General features: G+C 39.4%; 1 protein-coding gene across 1 annotated transcript in view; it reads right to left on the bottom strand.

Annotated features, from left to right (window-relative positions):
* The window catches only part of LOC106516447 (unconventional myosin-XVIIIa), a gene marked incomplete in the record, with an annotated part of 74,524 nt that extends 53,883 nt beyond the window's left edge, over nt 1-20,641 (bottom strand). The window contains 19 exon segments of the mRNA XM_014006817.1: nt 1,600-1,792; nt 3,025-3,115; nt 3,953-4,123; nt 6,259-6,403; nt 6,481-6,538; nt 6,678-6,778; nt 7,367-7,509; nt 7,632-7,842; nt 7,975-8,151; nt 8,271-8,377; nt 9,289-9,376; nt 10,473-10,532; nt 12,676-12,702; nt 14,467-14,535; nt 14,668-14,709; nt 17,230-17,943; nt 19,687-19,710; nt 19,820-19,964; nt 20,535-20,641. Of these exon segments, the coding sequence (XP_013862271.1) occupies nt 1,600-1,792; nt 3,025-3,115; nt 3,953-4,123; nt 6,259-6,403; nt 6,481-6,538; nt 6,678-6,778; nt 7,367-7,509; nt 7,632-7,842; nt 7,975-8,151; nt 8,271-8,377; nt 9,289-9,376; nt 10,473-10,532; nt 12,676-12,702; nt 14,467-14,535; nt 14,668-14,709; nt 17,230-17,943; nt 19,687-19,710; nt 19,820-19,858 (2,460 nt within the window).
* Between the last annotated feature and the right edge of the window lie 1,511 nt (nt 20,642-22,152).

The raw sequence follows: 22,152 nt of genomic DNA, 5'->3' as shown, positions 1-22,152 counted from the left end.
CTGTGAAACTGTAGAAATGTTAATATTTCTTTAAACCTTTCTATTCTTTTTAAACCATTCCATAAAGAACATTTTTTAAAAACTGATTTTGAACAGTAGTGCATTTTTTTTATTTTGTCCATATAAACATTATTTTGAAATTTAAAAAATTATAATATATAAATAACATTTGTCTTTTGTGATTCTGGTCCTTGGCCAAAATCTGAACTCAGAACCAGCTGAAAAACTGTGAAACTGTAGAAATGTTAATATTTCTTTAAACCTTTCTATTCTTTTTAAACCATTCCATAAATAACATTTTTAAAAAATGATTTTGAACAATTAATCAAAAAAATACTTTGTTCTAATTCTCTTTTTAATACACATAGTACTTACTTTTGCAGTCAGCTGGCAGTCACCAACTAATTACAAATCCTGATGTCGTTTTCTTTTTTTCTTTATTTTTTTTTTGTCAAAACTGAAGGCGTGCCAAGAGGCACAATAAATCAGAAAACCATCTTGGATATTAAAACTCATGGAAACAATGGCATATTAGATGTCATAAAAAAATACAAGGCACAACAAATCTATTATAAGAACAAGAAAGTCTGACATTTACTGTATTCGTTCTCCTGTAGGTAAACGGAAATGTGGCAGATAAAAAAAACATGTCTACGGTGAAGGGGGAAATTAATATACTAAAATTACTTTCACCAACTGTGATGTTAGTGTACGAGTTCATTCACTGCATGTGTGAAGCAGAAAGTTCTTCAGCACTAAACAACATTAGAATCCAGATTAAAATGCACACGATTTTGTCACGCTTCACAATCTGACCTGCCTGTCACTGTTATTGTTAACGCTGAGTGCTGTTTTAAATGAGCTTGACCCAGTTTTACAGTGACAGTTTCACAGCTTCATATATTTTCAAGCTGTAGTGACAGGAAAAAAATACACGGCACACTTTTGTGCAAAAACTTCATTTTGCTCAGATTCGTAGCCTCTCGGGCAAAAGGCGTGGGTGGCGAAGCAGGTGGGAAGTCCCGAGATGCGTGTTGGCTGCATTTAAAACAATGTTATCAGGATTTCATGTTAACTTCACTGTGTCGTCAACAAAGAAGAGCATTTGTGAGATCAGATTGGTGGCAGGAGTGGATCAATTCATTTGTAGGTTGAGAAAGAAATCTTGGGTATTTGCCCTTTAATAAATCCTTGAGGATGACTGTGCCCAGTTATTATGGTCTGGTTCTGCTAGAAYGGGCTCAGAGGAGGACAGAAGAAGAATAGTTCTTTCATCAGGGAGCAACGCCGCGGCTGTGCAGCTGGGCGTGTCGCTGACAGGCAGCTGTGAGTGACTTTACTTTGATCTCAGCAGAAGAGGTGAAGACTGGCATCACTAATGAGAAGGTCTAACACATGAACTGCTTCGGCTTGTCACAGCTTGTGACAGGTGGGATGGGTAGCGTATCTGATGTGTGAACACATGCACTATTGGAGTTGATATATCTGAGAAAAGGCGGCAGACAAAGGGAGAGAGAGAGAGAGGGGAGGGAGGAAGGCAGAAACAAGGAGAGAGAGGATGCATATATGCACAGAGCATTAGCCTTCACACGTMTCTACCTCTTTGTATCTTTCCAGCTCCTGAACAAAGGTGCGCTGGTAAAAGAGGCTCTGCAAACGCTCTTGAGTGTAGTTGTGGCAGAGGTCTTCAAAGGTTGTGCCGCTCTCGCGCTTAGCGAGCCTTGGGTTCTGAAAGCCTGGCGTGTCCACAATGAGCAGAGAGCACAGGGAGTGCTGGTTGGATTTCAAGGCCCTTAAGCAGACAGGGAATAAAGCATGCACATATCTCATGTTAAGGATGGCATAACAATGTGTCCGACATCTTTWAGTGATGTCATTTACAGAGCTTCAGTCTTAAAGGAATAGTCAGGATCTAGGTCATGAACAACTAATGTCATACTTCTTGTRGATAAMTCTTTGAATGACCTCACTTTGGTTTCAGTTAGGGTTAGTTGTTCCTGTTTATGCCAGGTTCAAATGGAAAGACAATTGTACCGATTAAGAATGAATGAGTCTGCAGGGAACCTGACATCTGAATGTTTGTGAGTGAAATCRGTTTGTGTGGTGTGTTGTATTTTGCCGTGTGRATGTACACCACACAGTGTCGGACCAAACCYGTTAYATCTATGTTTTTTATYGTCACGCGTGRGGTTTGTCGGGTTTTGAAAATCAAGTTGACAATTTTAAAATCTTGCTGTGTAAACCAGATATCACCGTTTAYGGTAACAAATAATCTGAAATGCTATGTAAATAATAGCGTAATGCAAATTGGCAGCAATGTAAAATTTTAGAGTGTTCGAAGGAATGTCTTTAAGATTTCATACACTGGAGTTAATTTAAGACRGCAGCAATCCACTTCAGGTTCACTTGTTTGGTCCGGACCAAAAACATACTTTTTTTTTCGTTTGGTGTGGTTTGCATTCACATTGTGCTTTGTTGTAAGCGGACTATAATTTAGAAACAAATCCACGTAGGTGTACATCATTGCTCCCATTGGACAAAAATGAAGGGGGCAGGACAGAGCACAGACAAAGAGGGCTAATTGTTACTGTGACACTTAGCAACGGTGGCTCATGAAGTCCAAAAAGGYGCAGGTTTCCTGTAGTTGGTTCGGTTCGAGGGACCAAGACCACCTCAAAAGTGGGTCTCTGATTTAAACTYGCCTTCTGCTCATCAATACAGTCACATTTAAATTCTGTTAAATTGAGTTTATTCAAAAGTTATCTACAACAGTTAAAATCATTATTCTTAACATTAACACAGAACCTAACTTCAAAACATCTGGACTATTGTTTTAATACTGATCAGACTTTTAAAAATGTGATTTATTTCCATTAGCTTTGTCCATCTTATAAAAAGAAAGTAGACTCTTGGATTCTGCACTCATTGTATTAAAGTCAATATATTATACGATAAACAAAAAAAATACATATTTAAATGTGTATGTGTGCACAGAAAACATGACAGTAAGATTTTGATACTAACCTGTTTATCAAAAATACAACAATGTTAAAAAGTTCAGAATAGAGGCTGGATGCCAAGGCCTCTAAACACTCCATGGCTGTAGCCTTGGATCCTAGAAGGAAAGATTTTCAAAAATAAATTCCAGTTTGCAATTTCTTAAGTGCCAACAAAACAAGTACTAGTTTTTTAATCAGAAGAAATATACCAGTGTTTAACTACAACTATCATCCCAACGTTTGCTTCCAAAATATGTGCCCAGAGGCAGCAGTATCCACACTGGATCTGGAATCGTCTTTGTGAAGCATTGACATTTAGGACATAGGTGCTTTGGAACCAGTCAGATCTAACTGTGCTAACTCATGTCTGTGCCCAGCGGCAACAGCCACCTGTTAAGCTCACTTAATTCTTTCTACCATCACAGAGAATGGTGAGTTTATGTTTGGTGGCAGGGACGGGGGGTGTTTTCAGACAAGCACACACATATTGGACAGCGGGTTTATGTGCGAGCGGAGCTCCGGAGAAGGTGAGACTGAGGTTATTTCTGTCCGTCCCTGCTGTGATAGACTTTTAACTGTATCCYCGTGCCCTTCAACATCTGTGGCAGTCCTGATGGAAGTCGGAGAAGCTGCACACGTGAAAAATCAATGTGAGGCAATTATGATTTCAAGGACAATGAATGAGGAGGGGATCCAAAATTGCTCGTCCCAACATAGTGTGTGCACTCATCTGTCAATAGCCATTGTAAAAGGCGTAGTATTCATTACTAAGATAAGCTTTACTTTCTCCCTTCCATGCAATTTCCCTCAGGTGATGAGCAGACGTGTGTGTGTGAGTGTGAGGAAAGCAGAGTGAGAATGACAAAGAGAAAAAGAGCGGCGCTGAGGTGCATGTAGGGCTCTGAGGAACGAAAAAAGAAAGAATACATTGGTGAATGTGTTCTGCTGAGTACCTGCATCTGCTGTGCCATTTTCTTCAGAAGCCTGGCGGCTGGCGCCGRCTCTGGGCAGGTTGCCCTTGGCTTGATGCTTGAAGATGGAAGAGGAAAGCTCCTCCAGGGTGCAGCCCAGCAGGTAAGCTGCCTTCTGGGCCCACTCGTGACGAGCAAATTGTTTCCTGCCAGCTGAGACACGTGCATTAAAACCTCCATTAGACACTCAGCCAACTAAGTCCATGCACACTGTGACGACTCTGCCACTAAACAGGGCAGGGTTGCAATTCAGGTCACCTAACAAGAACACAGCTAATGCACTAAAAGCAGAATAATAAAGATATAAATTCTAATTAGAAAAATAAAAATGGAAATGCGTCTATAGTAGCATAAAAAAAGGAAATCAAAAGAAAAGCAAAACTGCTAAAGGGAGACGTTTTATGTACACAAAATCTTCTTTGGGGGGGGGAGCTTTTTAATCTAATTTAAAGCTGATGGAAACAAACTGAAACAACAAGTTCAAAAGTTTTTACAAGAAAGCAATTCAGGTTGGATTATAACTGAAGAGAAATTGGGGGATTTATCGGCACAACAGAAAAACCTTGCATGAACCTCATAATGAGAAGCAGGATAATTTAAAATACAAGCAAAGACTTTTAAATCTTCGCCTCGACTGATATGCAAAACAGTGATTATTTCAAACATCAAAAAGAGGAAACTGGATGTACCAATATAACTTTTTACTACAGAGTCAAACATGGAGTCAAAAAACTCCAAAAGGATAAAATATATCTATACAAACATGTATTTTAAGAAAAGAGCCCAGACACATGTGCTAAGCCTTTATCAGTTTATAATTTTAGTTCTAAGTAATGTCAGAGAGAAGCAGCTTCATTCCAGGATGTGTCTTTAATTAGTTCTGGGAGATTAGAGATCACTGCTGCCCTCTTGTGTTGGACAGTGAGATTGCAGTTTTGTTGACTGATTAAAACTGCATGATTTAGGCATCACAAAAACTCAGCTCTGATTGAAAAATGTATTTTTATCAACAATTATTTTTAATTAAAGACTCATATAGGTGTAAAAGTGTAATCATTGCAAAWGAATTCTCAGGAATTGCTATGTTTAACCACGCAAAGCTCAAATGCCATGTTAATTATCAGGCTGCGAGAACACTGGTTGGAGTTTGTTTCCCCGTTAAGACCCACTGCTTGTTGTGAAATCACTCCCTGATGATATTACTCTGCCATCAGAAAGATCAATAGCCAGCTGGAGGGGATCTCTGACAATAATCTGGCAAGCTATTCTGCATAAACGACCGTGCAGACAGGGAGTTAGGCGTGAACTGCAAAATGCAACGCCATAGTAAACATGACTACTGTGTACTCCCTGTGGATCATGTGTACGCTGTGTATTCAGTTTGTAAACCTGCACAGTAAGAGTAATGACATAAAATGTTCTTTGTGGGAGCAAGTCTCCCWAATCTTTCTCTGCTGCACAAAATGTCACCTTTAAAACCCGACAAACATTTGATAATGAAGAGTSCAATTAGTAAATAAAGAGAAAACTATTCTGATCTAAATTAAACATGTTTCTAACAGATAGCAAACAAATGCAGTCTCATTTAAATGTCTTTTTTTCTGATAAAAAGACTGCTAACTCTTTTGTATTATACATCTGCGACTTGGAGCATACACTGTTCCTTCCATTTCAATGGACARATGATCCAAATATTACAGTGATATGTCTTCATGACAGGAAATGATTGCATTTTTAAGCTGCAACATTGATTCCTCAAAATTAGACTGSTTCCCCAGTAGTCATTCTTGCACAAAATGAATTTAGTCAAATCCCTTCACTTACTGAGTGAGGAGTGATAAGGTAGGAGGAAAGAAGAACATGGATTGTTTTAACGTCAGCTTCGAACTAAAAGCAGGAAAAGTCTATAAAAACAAAGGTTTAATGATTTCATCTAAGCATAGCTTTAACTGACAACCTGATTTTTTATTTACAGCTGCCGATTGGTGCAGCTCAGTTTAGTGAGCTGTGCACCGAGCGCCAGCTTTTATAAGTAGATGCATAATTCAGTTAACCGTGTTACCTTTGAGTTGCATCATACAAGTGCTGCTTTTTTTAATGCAGCCTCATCATCTGTCAGTGCACAAAAGGTGCTGATGAAAAAAAAAACAAATTAATAAATAAAAGTTTTATAAGCGTGTAAGTGGTACAAACTCACGGTGCGCATCCTGTCATGAAAAACATCAAGGATACAAATACCTGAAGCGGCTGCAGAATGTAAAAGCCAGTAGTGAGCACAGAAATCTTACATTTGGTAGCTCCGGCAGCTCCAAGGTGATAGATGGCCCCAAGGACGTGCCAAAGGGCCCGCTGCTCATCAGTGCTGACCCCCAGAACCTTCATGGCTACTTGCAGCTTGGAGAACTGCTGGGAGGCTCGCTGCTTATCATCCGCCTGCCAGGTTCACATCAAATCACTACAACATTTACAACGAGTGACTCGTTTTGGCCCTCTGATCTCCAGCCTCTTACCTGTGGCACGATTCCAAACGCATTGTTGTCCGCAAGGTGGTTGAGGTGCAGCTCGGTTCTGATGAGGACACGAGAGAGAAGACGGGACAGCTGACACAATGACCAGCAGCAATGATTTATCACTGACATGGTAATGAATCCAGTGTAGAGCAGAGCTGTATTGTTAGATTAATTAGCCAGAGAGTATCGGTGCTGACCTAAGAGAGCTATCTACTCCAGCCATCAGGTAGTAAAAGACATTAAAAGCGGACTCTCCCTCTGGTCTTCTTGTCACTCTCATTTTCTCCAAGAGCATCGTCTGTAAAGCCACATTAAAACAAAACATTAAAATAACAGGGAATAAGCATTCTTTTGGATGAAGTGATAAAAAAACTTGGACTACAACAAAAATATTTATGGCAGTGCTCAAAACGTACACATAAAGTAGATTAGATAACTTGRTTTCAGTTTTAAACGCTATACAGAAAATCCAGCTGCTACTTTCCCATTTAAATCCTAAGGAAGCTGTTGTGGTGGACGTAAGGCCTCTGTTAATTGTGTTTTAATTATTCACTTCCAGAAGGTGACTGTTCTACCTGGAAGTAGACATCTACAGATAGACAAACAGAAGAAACTCATGGATGGAGATAAAACAGTTGTAGCGCACGGAGGAATTCATCTGCCAAAAACTGGTGCTTTAACCAGGACAGACAGAGTGTAGACTCCAGTTGGAAGAAATCCCGCATGGCGACGTGTACCACAGTGGGTAGGGTTTAGGTGTGTCTCGGGGGCTATGAAAGACGTCCAACAACAATGTGACCGCCAGTCGACTGTTCAGCTTTGGATGGAGTATAATGGGCCCTATTTTAGATACTTCTACATGATTGTAAAGTTGCTGTTTTTGTACCTGGATAGAAGCTGAAGTCACCAATCCTGCCTGATCAAACTCCAGGGAAACAACATGGGAGAAGCGACTTGCATTCCCGTTCATACAAGTGGAGGCGTTTCCAAAAGCCTCCAAAACTGAATAGACTGCCTGCCATTTTTCAGCTGCAAGAGACCCAAAAAAAAAGAGAGAGAAAAAGTTGTGTTTAGGATTTCAAAACTCAGTAATTAAAATTTGGAAGATATTCTAAAATCTTTTAATTTGGAGTACATCCTTTCCAACCTACTAGAGAAAGTTTTATTGGCACTTCCGGCGACAGTAACAAGATACTGGATGATGTGCTGACAGTTTGTCGTCTTTCCGCTTCCACTCTTGCCAAGGAGGACGATGGACTGATCCTGGCGAGTAGTCAAGAGGTTCCTGTAGGCGGCCTGAGCCATGCTGTAAATGTGCGGGGCAGTGTCTTCTTTTCTGCAGCCCTTGAACATTTGCATCACCTGAAAATCAAAAACAAAATCAGCGTGAAGAAGAGAAGAATAAAAAAAGATGTGTATAATGAATTCTCTTTACACTCCTATTGATGTAGACACACAWGAGATGTGTCCTTACATGTTCAGACTGCTGCCTACCTTCTCAGAATACATAGAGGGGGCACTAATGGGGTTAATGACCACCATGTTGGGCCCAGCGTGGGTGTGCACCAGGTTACTGCCGTAGCGCTGCCGCAGGGAGTGCATCACGCTCGACTCATTCAAATACTGCAGAGAGGCCAAGTCCTCCACTCGGTCAAACAACGGAGGGTTTGCCTGGAGTTCAAAGGCAGAGGCGGTCACACACACACACACACACACACACACACACACACACACTGACGGTGTGTCATCCATTATGGATGAGGTTCAGAGTTGATTTTATGATTAACTACCTTTTCCGCGTCATCTTCGTCCACGTCCAATAAAGATCCATCACTCTCCAGGYGGATTTTTACCTTCCCCTCTGGCAGGCTGCCTGACTCGGTCTTCAGAAGTGTCGCTGCATCATCGCAAAGTGAGAAATTCATTTATTTTCACATGTGGCCCTAACCGGAGTGCAAAAACTTCCATCTTATCACGCACGCCTGATGGCGCGGGTTGGTTTAGTCTCTTTCAATAAAGCCAACATGCTCYCATGTGGAAAACACGGTGAGTGTAAACACACGAGGGCTGAGGTAAACAAGAGTAGATTAATGAAGTGACATCTTGTAATATCAACATTTTGAAAAGTGCTGCCTGTGCTTCCAATGCCCACTTGGACAACTTTTGAAATGCCAAGCAGAAATAAAACTGCTAGAACTGAGCAGGTTGGATCATTAAGTACGCAAAGGAATGTATATCACCTTTCATGACCAAGTTTTATCTATTGTGGTCAAACCCTGACAATAACATTATGTGCAATCTGTGTGACATTGCATAACGCTATGGTCAGAGTGTAAAGCAGTCAGACTGGTAACCCAAATCAGGCGCAGAAAACCAATTAAGTTCTCAGCTGAAGGTTTATTTTCAGATCTAAAGACTCCATTTCACTCCAAGCCTATTTGTGGCTTTGAAGACTTAAAAATAAATCACATACACTTACAATATTTATAGAAAACCTGGTCACACCCCAGATATGATGTCATCGTAAACAAGGAAGTACACTTAAGACAGCTCTACATTGCTAAAATATAAAACATGTTAACACTAATGGGGCGAGGCTCATGTTACGCTAAATAGAGACTTGTTGATTCTCTTGCTGTCTAAAGTAAATAATTACAATTGATCAAAGTATAAAATATACCAGTAAGACTGTATCTAAAATGAATTTAATCAACCACAAAATACCCAATAAGAGTACGGGCTGTGATTGACTCTCAGTTACTGCGACAGAACATTTTAGCTAATTGTCAGCTAATAAGTCATACAAACCCAAGGAGAATCCATCCTTGTGAACCAGCCACACTTTTTCTGTATTGTACCAGGCTTTCTCTGCTCGTATCTGCTCCTCCGTCTTCCCCTGTCCAAAAAAAAGGGGCAAATATCAGAATGAAAAAATAACAAGGCAAAATGTATAATACTTATTGAATCAAATATCATGCTTACAAACGTTCTAATTGGTTCCAAAAAGGAGATTTTTCCCAACAAGAAGTGAATATTCTTTTTCATAACTTTCACATAAAAGAAAGGTAGTGATTCTGTCTGCAAGCTTGTTTCTTTTCCTTTTTTTTTCTCATGAGATCAGTCGCATAATTTTGAGATCTCTGGTTATGTTTTGATATTTCACCACCTGGTATGTCCATTACACCAGCAGCCCTCTATAAAATAACTATGACTCACCTTTTAATGCACCCTTGAAAGCACTCAGAGTGTTCACTGAACTCACTGAGGGTTCCCATCATACGTTTATAATAGCGACATGGGAGAAGGTGAGATTTTTCTTTCTTTTTTTTTTTTTGCTTCACACTCAAAATTGTCTAAATATTGAAAAAGAAAATGTATAAGAGCATCAAAAGCAATTGGATCAAAATTATATGAGGAATAAATAAATATTAGACAACACCAGATTTTTAGATTTTCTTTCTTTAGGGTGTTGACATAGAAGATATTTAAAAGGTCCCATAAAAGTTTGAATATAATAAAACCTCCACATCAGAATCCAGCACAGATGGTGTGGTTTTTTTATGGTTTCAACAATACTAAAACTGGTAATGAGTCACTCTGTATCCTGCTGTTATTGTTATATATTAGCTTTACTGTATGTCTATAGTTCAGTTTCCACAGAACTTGTGTATTAGGGTGAACATTGATGAACTGTACCAACCTATCAGGGTTCCTGGAATTTTATTGAAATGATGGAGAGTTGCCAACCTAACTTTTGTTTTTCCAAGAAAAGCAGTCTGCTATACATTTTACAGAAACATCAACAGATGATTTCTGACACGGAGTAAGGCCGCTTCTTTACCACAGAGACTGCTGGGAAGACTACAAGGAAGGCCTGGGCTTCTAGGAGGTGAGACTGCTCCACTGATTACTACACACACAACAAAAAAAAAATACCACACACAAACAACGACGCAGTCGGGGTTAACGAGCAGTTGTAGCCRTGATCAGACCTTAGTTGCAGCTGCGTGTGCTGCCTGAAGGATGGCCACGGGGTCCTCAACAAGCTTGGACTGGAGAAGGGGAAGGATCACAGTTGATTGATTCAAAACCCATACATCACATTCAGCTGTCGTTTTCAAATGCTGCTCAACCCATTACTGCTCCACAGTAACGGTAGGTGACAAGCTATTAAGTGTAAGTAAACACAAACCAAAATCAGTCAAAAAACAGGTGTCCAAGAAACTCTAGTAGAGTGAGTGGCTCASTGAAGTAATTCATGTTCATCAGAGTAATAGTCACACTCAGATTACCAGCGCCCTWATGGTTAGTTACAAATGTCAAATGCTGCTATGAGAGCAAAACAAAAATGTCCAAGCAAGTTTGGTTGAAGAAAAAGGATGACAAGTCTGACTCGATTATAATTTATCTGAAGCGCTGAACTGTCTAGCTTTGCAAAACTTACTTTAAAATTACATTGATGTATTTAATTGCTTTTTATAGATCACTGGGAGTAAAAACTATCAACAAAAAGAAAATAAACTGTTGCTTTGTTGCATCTTTTCACATTTGCAGCTACAATTTCTCAAGAATAACACCTCACTAATAAAAATATATATTAATAATCTTTGTTTTATCCAGCAGCTGACAAAGCAGCTTTGTAGAACAGCCTCTTTGCAATGTCCCCTTAAAGATAGCTGTACTAGACTGCATGTGTGTGTGCACATTATGTTCCTTCTGACATGCACCAGACTAAAGTTCAAGTGTCATCTCTTTGCTCACAGCAGATTTGTGATTCATCACAAAATATCACTTTCAGCTAATTATTTGTCTATGACAGCTTCTCTTCAGCCCATCSAATACTTACGTTTGTGTTTATGGTGCTTCAAAATTGATTTAACTGACAGAAAATCTAATTTCTTGCCATYCCTTCCACTACAAACTTTGACTTCTGTTTCTGTTCAGTTTGTTTTTTCTCCTGTGCTGCATTATTTACTATTATCGGAGCTCCTCATTTTTATTTCCTGTCCTGACACGTGGACAYCTTCCTTGGTTTACCTGTGTTTGCCTTTTAAAGTCTCAAAACTTTTTCTGTGCTTGTTTCAACATGGACGGAGCGTAAATTGTTGTCTTGTTCATCTCTGCAGGTCTTGTGATGGACTAGAGACCTGTTTATTGTGCAAACTGCCTTCAGTACTATGAGTGCTGGAGACAGGGACCAGCTCCCTGCTAACATGAAAAGAAACAAGCAGAGAAAGAAAATGGATAAAAAATATGGCATAAATTATGAAAAAATAAATTACTGAATTGTTTTGAGGCATGTTTGACTCACTAGAGCAAGGTGAGAATATTCCCTAAAAATAAAAATGGAGGGTAAAAAAAAGAAAGAAAAACGAACACAAACATAAAAAAAAAAAACATTTTAAACCTCCAGTTACCCAAACTGGGCCTTTTGTTAAATAAACAAAAAGAAACTGAGAACAAACTTCACAGCATCAAACAAAGTAGAAAAAAAAGGATAACAAGCGCAAAAAGATTGTCATTCCATTCGTGGCAGGAGTGTCAGAAAAAGCCCAACAGTTTATAAGCTTGAAGCTGCAGCTTTCAGTTTTAAATTGAGCAAGCTCCTCTGAAGAGAGGCGAAACATCCTCGAGATTAAAAAACAAAGAAGTCTAGTCCTRTTCAATTTATCAGGACTACCATGTCCTGGATGACTGAAAATCTATACCAGCATTTCACAAAGTCAGACAGTTTAAGTGTATAATGAAAACAGATGTGTCGAATAAATGTACTCCAATTGTGGCATTTCCTACTTTAAACTTAAGTCACCTGTTATAGTTAAACAGACTTTCTATTACAATAAAACAGATACACAGGACTACAAAATAAATATAAYCTAAATGTGAGTATAAGGAATAGATCTAGATATAAGTACTTTAATACACACAGGGCACACTGATCTCAGAATAAATTTAATGCTGATTTRGTAAAGTTAAACTTCTTCAAAAACTTGCAAGAACACAAACAGAYGCGAGTTTTGTTTAAGACATTAGTACATTCCAGGCCTCTGTGTGAACCCAGCAAGCAGCATGGGGTCAAAGACATGCAGACAAGCACAAAAGAGCAAACCAGAGCAGGGTCACAGCCGAGGAGGACATGCTGAGGCTCCCATCGGTCTGCAGCCAAGGGAGAGCCAAAGGTCAAAAAGGGCGTACCTGAGTGCGTTTGTGGCCTCCGGCACGCTAGAGCCATGCAAGCAGCAAAAAAATAAAAAAACRCAGGGGCAAGGAAGGATCCAGGGGCCAGAGAAAAGCAAAAAGAAAACATATGACTTGAGACAAGTGGAKGTGAAAACAAGGAGAAAAGAGAGAGGGAAGTCTAAAATGTAATCCTTAATCCAATGAGATAGTTTGGCTGTTGAAACCAATAAATCAATGCAACAGAATGGATGCAAAGACAAATGATAATTTTGAAAAATCTTCTTGGTTTTAACTTTTCAGAATTGACCTTTGAAGATCACCATCAAAGACCCGTTCAGACCTGGCATCAACAACCATTCTGTACGACTGAACATCTGGTAGTGCTAAATGAGAGAAAGACCTCAGTGCTGCTTCAGATTGCCTTCAATGAAACCATTTTTGRTGGTTCAAACAATTGATTCTTCTGGACCAGAATACTTCTCAATAAAAACATTTTATTGACATTTTATTAATTAGATTGCCGAGATGCAGTACGGCGAGTTTTACAGTTCTGATTGTTTTAAAGCTGATTGGACCCACAGTGATCACTGTGAACTATAATGTGTTGTGTAAATCACAGGACAACAATCTGAGGACTATAAAAGGAGATTCAGTTGGGGTCCATATAAAGTGGAACTCTAATGCTTTGGTCATAGAAAATAGAGAAAAMTGAATGGGTTGAAAAATGTGACCCAAACACAATATAAAGATATCTTTGCAGCACYGGGTGAGACTGAATTTAACWTTTCTGCACTCCTAGAGACTCCAGATATAAAACAAAATGCATTTAAGGGCYAAAAAAGTGGATTTTGCAGGATATGTCCCCTTTACGTTGCATTATTTTTACCTAATTAAACACAGCTTTGATGTTACATTCACAGATGTGTAGAAAACAGACAATGATTGAATGTTTTTTTTAGTTCAAATGCTTAGTCATTATGCCTCTTTATTTCTCCCCTATCGTATTTATAGCTCATTGGTACTGTCTAATAAATAACKCCATATACTGTGACTAAAATGGCTCTGAACTGCATTAATGTCAAAACCGCATGGGATTCTGGTGGATATRGGTAGAGGAAAGGCTTTAGCCACTCAACCTCTCACGGCCCAGCTAAACAAGGTTGGTAGCATTATCACTCTTTGGTGAGATAGCAACAACCTGCTGAGTAACATGTAGTTGTAGTTTTAGGTTTCACCACAGTGAATAACTGCTTCAAAATAAAAAAAGAACGATGTGGACTGAAAGGAAGTGCAACAACTCGAGAAGAAATTGTGGATGAAAGAGGAAAGGTCACGTCACAGCCTTTTATCTCCTGGTCCTTTTTTCAAACAGGCAGAACACAAAACTTATTAATAATTATCAATATCGACTGATATGAAATGCTTGCATCATGAACCATTTTTCAGCCACACTGTCAAGCCCTACTGCTGTCACGCTGATCTGACAGCCCACTGTGTGGCATGGCTGTGTGTGTACCTGCATACAGAGCAGATAACTGAGATCCAATCACAAAGGAGTCTTGAGGTGTGCATTTKACTGCTAGGATGAATGCCCCCTATCAAAGCTGTCCACTTGCAGTCAAATCACACCAGCTGGTTGTTAGTGCCAGGTTCACAGTGGTCTTATGTTGGTAGTGACCTCAAACTTTTCAACCGTTTTATTTTCCCTTTAGCTGAGTAAGCATTGTAAGCAGTTGGCTCAAGCTCCTYACAGCACAAGCTGCAGTAATGCATGACCGGTGCAAAGTGAAAAAGCAGAGATATTACATTATCATCTAGAGTGAAGATCTTTTTGACACGCTTGTAGTCTTCCTCGAAAGGAATCAGCTCTGGAACCTGTAATCGTGGTTTGCATCCAGAAAGCACAATTAATAAACCCAAAGTAACTCCCTCTCTAATAGAGAAAAACTGAAATAAAAAAAGGCAAAAAGCAGCTATGTATGAACATGAAGCACACTATGTGTGTACCTTTGCAGCAGGATGAACACACTCCTGTTCACTCGATGCAGACTGGGAATGAGCCAGAGCAACAGAGGGTGGTTTGCCATTGGGGGCCACAGGGGAGGAAAAAGTCTCCTTTAYCTCACATGTGTAARTGTTCCCAAACAAACAAACATGCACACACAGATGGAATTAACACGGCATGATGGTGAGGATGACAATTCTGCTCTAGTCAGAGACACTCTCTTTTTACGTTAGACTCRATTAACAGAGCTACTAACTAATTTAGTGTTCCAGTTGACTCAATCAGGAGATGCAAAACAGAAAATGGCTCTTAAAGGAAAATTGGTTAATTAAGTCCTGCAGGGAAACAACGGTTCACAGCTTTTATTTGTTTTTGCCTCAACAACTATTTGCTGCTAATTTCTTTGAAGTGAATAAAAATAAAAGTCTCATCTGAATTTCAAGCACAAGATTTTAAAGGATCCTGAGAAAAGCAGTCGAGTTTAAACCATATCAAGCTGTCACAATAATATCATTTACACCACTGTTGTTTACCTAATATTATTTTAAATAATTGCCCTAACCCCTAAACAAAAAGTGAATATAACAAGATAAATTTAAAAAAAACTTTGCATTCTAGGCTTTCTAAAGCAGTTTTGGACCCGGCGGGATATTTTATGGTTCRCAGATACTGTATGAACTGATGGTTTATCAGTCAAAAGACAGCTTTATCAAATAGTTGAAAACAGTAAATGTTTGGTATTTGTGTTTTTATATTCACTTGTACTTTTGTACAAGTGATATATACAGACATGACTATTATYTTTGCTGCAGTTTCATGATTTATTTGTTAATTGTGATGTGGTACCTATTAAAATGCACAATTTACCTTATCAAGRTCTGCGAAGGCCTATTAATTACGACCTCATTGGGTTCATCTGTGTTGAGCCAAAACAACACCTGAACCATGCAGGACGTCGGCCCTTGAGGACTAACTTTGGGCACCACTGGTTTATGGTGTTTGTGTYGATGTGCTGTATTTGAGTTTTTCCAAACACACAGTGTATTATGGGTAAAGTGTCTACTTTAGTCTCATCTCTCCAAATGACACTGATGTTCCAGAAGTCCTGTGCTGTGTTCAAATGAAAAGTTGCAAACGTTTGTCATATTGCTACATTATATTTAAAGTGAACAGGTGTTTTCCTGACAGCCCTTCCAAAAAAGCTAGTTCAGGCTTTTTTTGCTTGTCTTGTAATGAACTTTATGCCTTGGGGTAAACAAACTAAGCTAAACAAGTAAACATAGTTCTTTTTAGATGTTTTATCAAATTGCTTTTGTTAAAAGGTGCTAGATAGGGGGAACTTCATTTTTTCCCGTACAAAACTTTTCCATTTTGGCTTTGTTTTTGTTAAACATTGTTAAACATGGTGTTTTTGTTAAACATGGCGGGATACGTTGCATGTTTTTCATGCTTAAAGTTAGATTTGACTAATTTCAGTAACTGTAAAAAAACAGAATATTATTTCATGTAAAACACTAGAATTGAAAGATGATTGTCTTTCCTGTGATATTTGTGATTTCTTCTTCCATGTGCATTCTTTTTTTATTTAATATTATTTCATGTAAAACACTAGAATTGAAAGATGATTGTCTTTCCTGTGATATTTGTGATTTCTTCTTCCATGTGCATTCTTTTTTTATTTATTATTATTTGGTTTATAATGTGAAAATATACTGATACATGTCAACTCTTTTGCTTTTTAGAATGTTTTTGCTAAATATTACCTCCAGTAAAAACAGCCAAGCACAACAGTAGATGCACAGGGCAGTGCAAACCCTCAGTGATGCTTCAGTTTCCAGTTAGGCTAAAAAGATTTTTCTTGGCCTAAATAATTTCTAAACTAAAGATCTCTTTAGAGAGGTTAGAAACACAAAAATCTATAAACAGTTTCTAAAACATTTGATATATATCTTCAAAACTAATAAATTTTTCTGCAACTAAATTAATTATTCATAGATGTGCAGCAAAGACAATCCCAAGTGCACTCTCGTATATTTCACCTGGATTTCACAGTTAGAATGTGAACATTAAGTTTACAACAGACTTTAAGATGRGGATATTAGTTCCAAACATAACTCTTGGTTTCTTTAAAAAGCATCCCCAAAGATCCATAAAGTCCCTCTGCCTGAGTAGTTTACAGCTTTTCAGAGTGAAAACTTCACAGAAAGGGATGGTAATGAGTCACAGCTCGGTGCTCACAGACTGCCTCCACTGACCATCCTGCCCGAGCAGGCAATGAACACACACTTCTTCTACCCAATGATGAAGTCTGATCRTAGGCCCACATGTGCACTTTTCTCCCTCTCATTCCTGATGGCTTCATTATGCCAGAAATAAAAGAAACAAGTTGTAATTTAAAAAAATGTTGATATAGTTTTGTTAATAAAGATTAGTAGTTTATTCTGTCTGGATTAGACTGGACTGGATTGGAAGTTCACTCAAGTTAAAGTTAGATGGCACTGGATGTATGCATTTATCCTCGGCMCAGATGACAAGGGGTAAACATGCACTTTGTTTTTACTCACTAACTCTGGTTTCTTTACAGTGAGCAGACGAGGCTTTGGTATAAATCCTGCAGGAGGTGCCAGCGGATCGGTCTTCGGGACAGGGATGAATCCCGGAGGTCTCGCCAAGGGATTCTGTTTGGGCAGCACGGGGCTCGATTTTTTGGCAGGCATGGAACCAGGTGGAGGAGTCAATGGATTCWGTTTGGGAATGGGGATGAAACCAGCCGGCGGTGCCAAGGGATCAGGTTTGGGAGGAGGGGTGAAGGGGTTGGACTTCGGTGGCGTGGGGTTCGCAGCTGCGGGAGTTGTTACGGATGAGGCCTCCTCTTGTTTTCCTTCTTCCGCCTTTCCTTTCTCCTCCTCCTTTGCTTCCTCTTTGCGGTCCTGGGTGCGGGTGCGAGGCCGRTGTTCCTTGGTTCTGCCTCGGCCCATTAAACTGGTCAGACCCACAGATATATCATCCTTGTCGGCAGCAGCTCCAGCTTTGGAGGATCCCGGCTCTGATGCAGATRTAGAAACAGCGGGCCGGTTTTGCTCCTCTGCACCAGTAGGAAATGCACTCCGAACAACTCTTCTCATAGCTCTCGCAACACTTTTATTGCTCTCCTCCTCCCCCGGTGCTTCTGGACCTCCCAAGGCAGGGTTACTATTGAACTCCTCAGAAGTCGGCTGCGGACCACCTGCTGGATCTAGCCCAGGTTTTGTCTCTGCCTGAGGCTGACTACTATCAGACTGGACACAAACAGATCGTGGGAGTTCCGATTATTTTCATGACTGACACAGAAAAACTGCGTAAAATTTAACAGCATGGTTCTGGGCTCAGAAACTGGTGATGAGATTATTTGTAAACAGACATCCAGYTTTTATTTGCAACTCTTTGCACACATGAAACACAAAAACGTGCACACCTCAACCAATGCTGAAAAGGTTGATGATGAAAACTGTCATGCAAATGTGAACTTCTTTTATTCAGAAAATATTCTACAGAGATTTGTTAGATGTTGTTTAGATCATACTACTTATATTTAGGCAAGCTATAGCTTTGTAGACGTGCTACTGAAAGAAGAAAACTCTTACATCTAGAGGAAATTTAGAGTTATAAATTAGCCTAACATTCATGTTTKTAGTCTGTGGGAATAAACCAGAGTACCCAGAGAAAACCCATGCATGCACAGAGAGAACATGCAAACTCCACTCAGAAAGTTCCAGCAACTTTCTTGTTGAGAGGCAACAGCCCTACAACTGAGCCACCGTGTCATGTCCACCCTTTTTAATTGTTTATTTTTGGTTTTTTAATTGTTAAAATTGATCAAATGATTACTGTTAAAGCAATAGTTTAAAACCTTTGAGATTCAAATCAGAAAGGTTGTATAGTTTTTGGAACAGCCTAAGTTTGGAGAAGCAAAGTTTTTTTCTGATTGGACCAACGAGCTACTGGCTGGTAGAAGCAGTAGACCAAGTGGTTTACTGCCATGCTAAATTACAACCAGTCCTCAAAAATTCAGAATGATCAACAGTGTTGGACCAAAACCTCCTGCCAAAAGAGCAGTTGTTTTCCCACTGCTACTGGAATCAACAAGTCCAGGGACCCCCACTGATTCAACCGCCATCACATTAATGTATGGATATTATGTGTTACATTAAMGCAATTTTGGACTGATATCCTGTGCACATTACAGTAATGTTCATTTACACAAAAYATCCTCCATCTGCAACAATGTTTRCTTGATTTTTTTTCTTGTTTTGTTTTTTTAACCTCTGTACTTTTGATTTTTATTCCTTGTTTACATCGAACGCTCTACACCTCAACACCACCACGTCTAATTCCTTGCATGTTAAAAAACTTGGCCAATAAATCGTATACAGTTTCTGGTTATTTTATACATTTTTACAAACAAATCAGTTATTTGCGTTGAACTTTGTGATTATGGGTGACAAAMGGTGGCAGAAAAAGCTAAGCGGTGCACTTCCAGCTAGAATTTCTTAATGTTTCTGCTGGAATAACTGGGTAATGTGAAAGWGACAGAAAAGTTGTTTGTTTCACATGAACCGCTACAAAACTTTTGAGACTGGAACAGTTTTAAAACAGCAGTAAACCACTTTGGGCTTGGTTGCGCTCAGAATTAAGCTTTTTTTTTTAAACAAGTTTGTTCAAAGAGCTTTATACAGCAGGTACATTAATTTTTATAACCTCTTCACAAAATCACACTTTAAAAAGTCTTCAAAAGAACAAACACTTTTAATTGTAAGTGAACAAAGATATATTGTTAGAGGTTAGATTTAAAAAGTATCTCAACGTTTAATAATAATAGAATAAAGAATTATATTTATCACACCAGATTCCAGCACTCATGAGCAAATCTCTTCAAACCAGTGCAAGCTAACTGACTTAATCTCACAAAACGTCCATCTGAGCCCATGTCTTTAATCTCTGGAGTAACTATTCACTCCACATGCACCTGAGAAAACACTTACATCTGGCTTGTTCTCAACTTTAACCTACAGAAAAAGAAAAAAAAGCAGCAAAAGAAGATCAAGCCACACATTCATTTGAATAACTTTCGACAAAATCAGCAAGACAAGCATTAAACACAGAAACAGGACTTCCCTTTTGCTCCCAGAAGGAGAAGCGGGACCTGTAAGCCATGGTGACGGGTCAAGGATCATGGATTTAAACTGGACAATGTGGAGTATAAACTCGTGGAATGATGTGGGAAAAATCAAACGGCAGCCAAAGAGGCTGGATTCTGCAACTGAGAGATGAAGAAGAGAAGTTTAAGGATGAGCAGGTGGGATATCCTGGACTGTTTTTCTGTMCACAACAGATCAAACACCAACAGAGCCGTGAGATAACGGTGGATAGAATACATAAACATAATGAAATTAAATTGTTATTTTTCCTCCACTGAAAATGTGGAGAAAACAACCCTTTTTTCATAGTAAATTAACATTTATTTCTATAACAAGGATATAAGATATTTAGGTTATTTGAATGCAAAAGTTCAGAAAACATGTAGCCAACAGTAAAACACAGCCCAGATCATCACAAGAGCACTCAACTTTCAAAACTTCTGATAGAACTTTTCAATAACGAGAGCGAAATTATGGTGGAGCAAAAGCAAGAAGGCAACTATTTCACCATCCATGGCCCGGCTTTCATCAGCGTCCACTCCTATAAATAGTTTGAGCAGCAAAGGAGGCCATTCTGAGACGCTATCAGAGCCCCTAATGGAACTGCTAAGCTGAGCGTGTACACCCCCCCTCAGCAGATCGGCCCCAACGCTCGCCACACACTCAGTCCACCAGAGGCTYGAGTCCATTACCTCCTCTCAGGGCCTGGTTAACCTTCCAATCTTCACTCAGCCAGCAGAGCAGCGCAGGCWGAGCTATAACGTGGGGTAAGACCCGAGTCTGCCAGGAGCACGGATACTCGAAAAGACCTGAGAGGGTGGGTAACCTCGCGGGGGCGGGGTCAGAGTCAGAKCACCGCAGTGAGGCTGTGGACTGAAGAGTAGACTGGGGGGGTGTAATGTGAGAGGAGCTAGGCCAGGCCATGGAAGAGGGACAGCTGCTGGAATACAGAGGACCTATTAATAGAATCTGCACAACTACTCCATGTTTCACTGCCACGTTATTCTTCTGGCAACACTGAATTAAAAGAAAGAAAARAACTTGGCCTGAATACAATATGCTGGACAAACTCCTTAATGCCAAATTATGATTTATTTTTTCATTTACATCCAGCAGAAAATAAAACAACAATAAAACAAAAACCATGATGTTCAACAATATTTGGATTATCAAACTGAAAAACATCCAAATATGTTAATAATTTACCCATTAGTGCAATCAAACATATGTTTTTTTTTTATTGTTTAGCACAACATTAAAGAAGTTTAACAGATAAACAGATCTGTTTGCATATTTCTCCACAAGAGGGAGCTATTAACCAATGAATTGGTATCAGACAGCTATGATTTGCACTCTACTGACCCACATTCACAGCCTTACTGCTTGATGGCAAAACCTTTTAAACTGTTGTTACAATAAACACTGCTTATACAACTAAAATAGAATAAACATAAYGCTTTACTTTCTGTCTTGTACTACAGTCAAGTCTCAAAGTGTTTCAGCTTTTACAATTATACTAATCTGCCAATAATATCCTTTTTTTTTCTTTGCCTTTTGTGTTGAAACCTTCAATGTTGTTAAACTAGTTGGGTTAAATCTTAGAGGAATGACTGAAGGTGAGTCACTGGCTCAAAGGTGACATGGAAAGCAGTCATTCATAAAAAAATATTTAAAAAAAMCACGGAAACGTAGAAACAGGCTCTACTGGGTGGGGATGGAGCAATCCAGTCACGTGTGTTGTTTTCCTTTCTGTGTGCTCATAAATAGCATTACTTCTCAAATGAGTAAATCAAGTTACGCCGACTGTGCTGTTTATTTTGGGACGTAATTCAGAATTGACATTTTGTCCAATCAAATGACGTCGTTTGCACAAAACTAGAGCTTTCCTGTAAACCCATTTATGTTCAGCTCAGACGTTTACATATTAACACAGAGCGAGATCCAGTCAAACACGCAGCCTTCCTGATCTATCTAGCACAGACTGCTAATCCCTTGGACTCTGTTACTGGGACAAAAGCAAAGCACTGAATGTTTGTCCACACATGGTTAGTGCAGGGCGAAGATTCAAAGCCCCTACGCCGTGCACACCAATCGATTTAAATCCTTCCAAACGACGATTTTTTTCGACCCAGCTCATGGTCCCGCCCGGACATAAGGTGAAGATTGACTGCAGAGTTTAGAAAAGAAGGGATTTTATTTCAATGCAAAGCATGCAAGGTTAATCTCTAGGGGATAAAGTGCAAAAGCATGTGCCAACATGGTGAGTTCCTGCAGCAAACTGACCCAGTGGAAGCCTAATCAGGCCTGGTC

This window comes from Austrofundulus limnaeus, unplaced genomic scaffold (assembly GCF_001266775.1).
Source record: "Austrofundulus limnaeus strain Quisiro unplaced genomic scaffold, Austrofundulus_limnaeus-1.0 Scaffold37, whole genome shotgun sequence".
NCBI lineage: Eukaryota > Metazoa > Chordata > Actinopteri > Cyprinodontiformes > Rivulidae > Austrofundulus > Austrofundulus limnaeus.
This window is presented reverse-complemented; position numbering and strand designations above follow the sequence as displayed.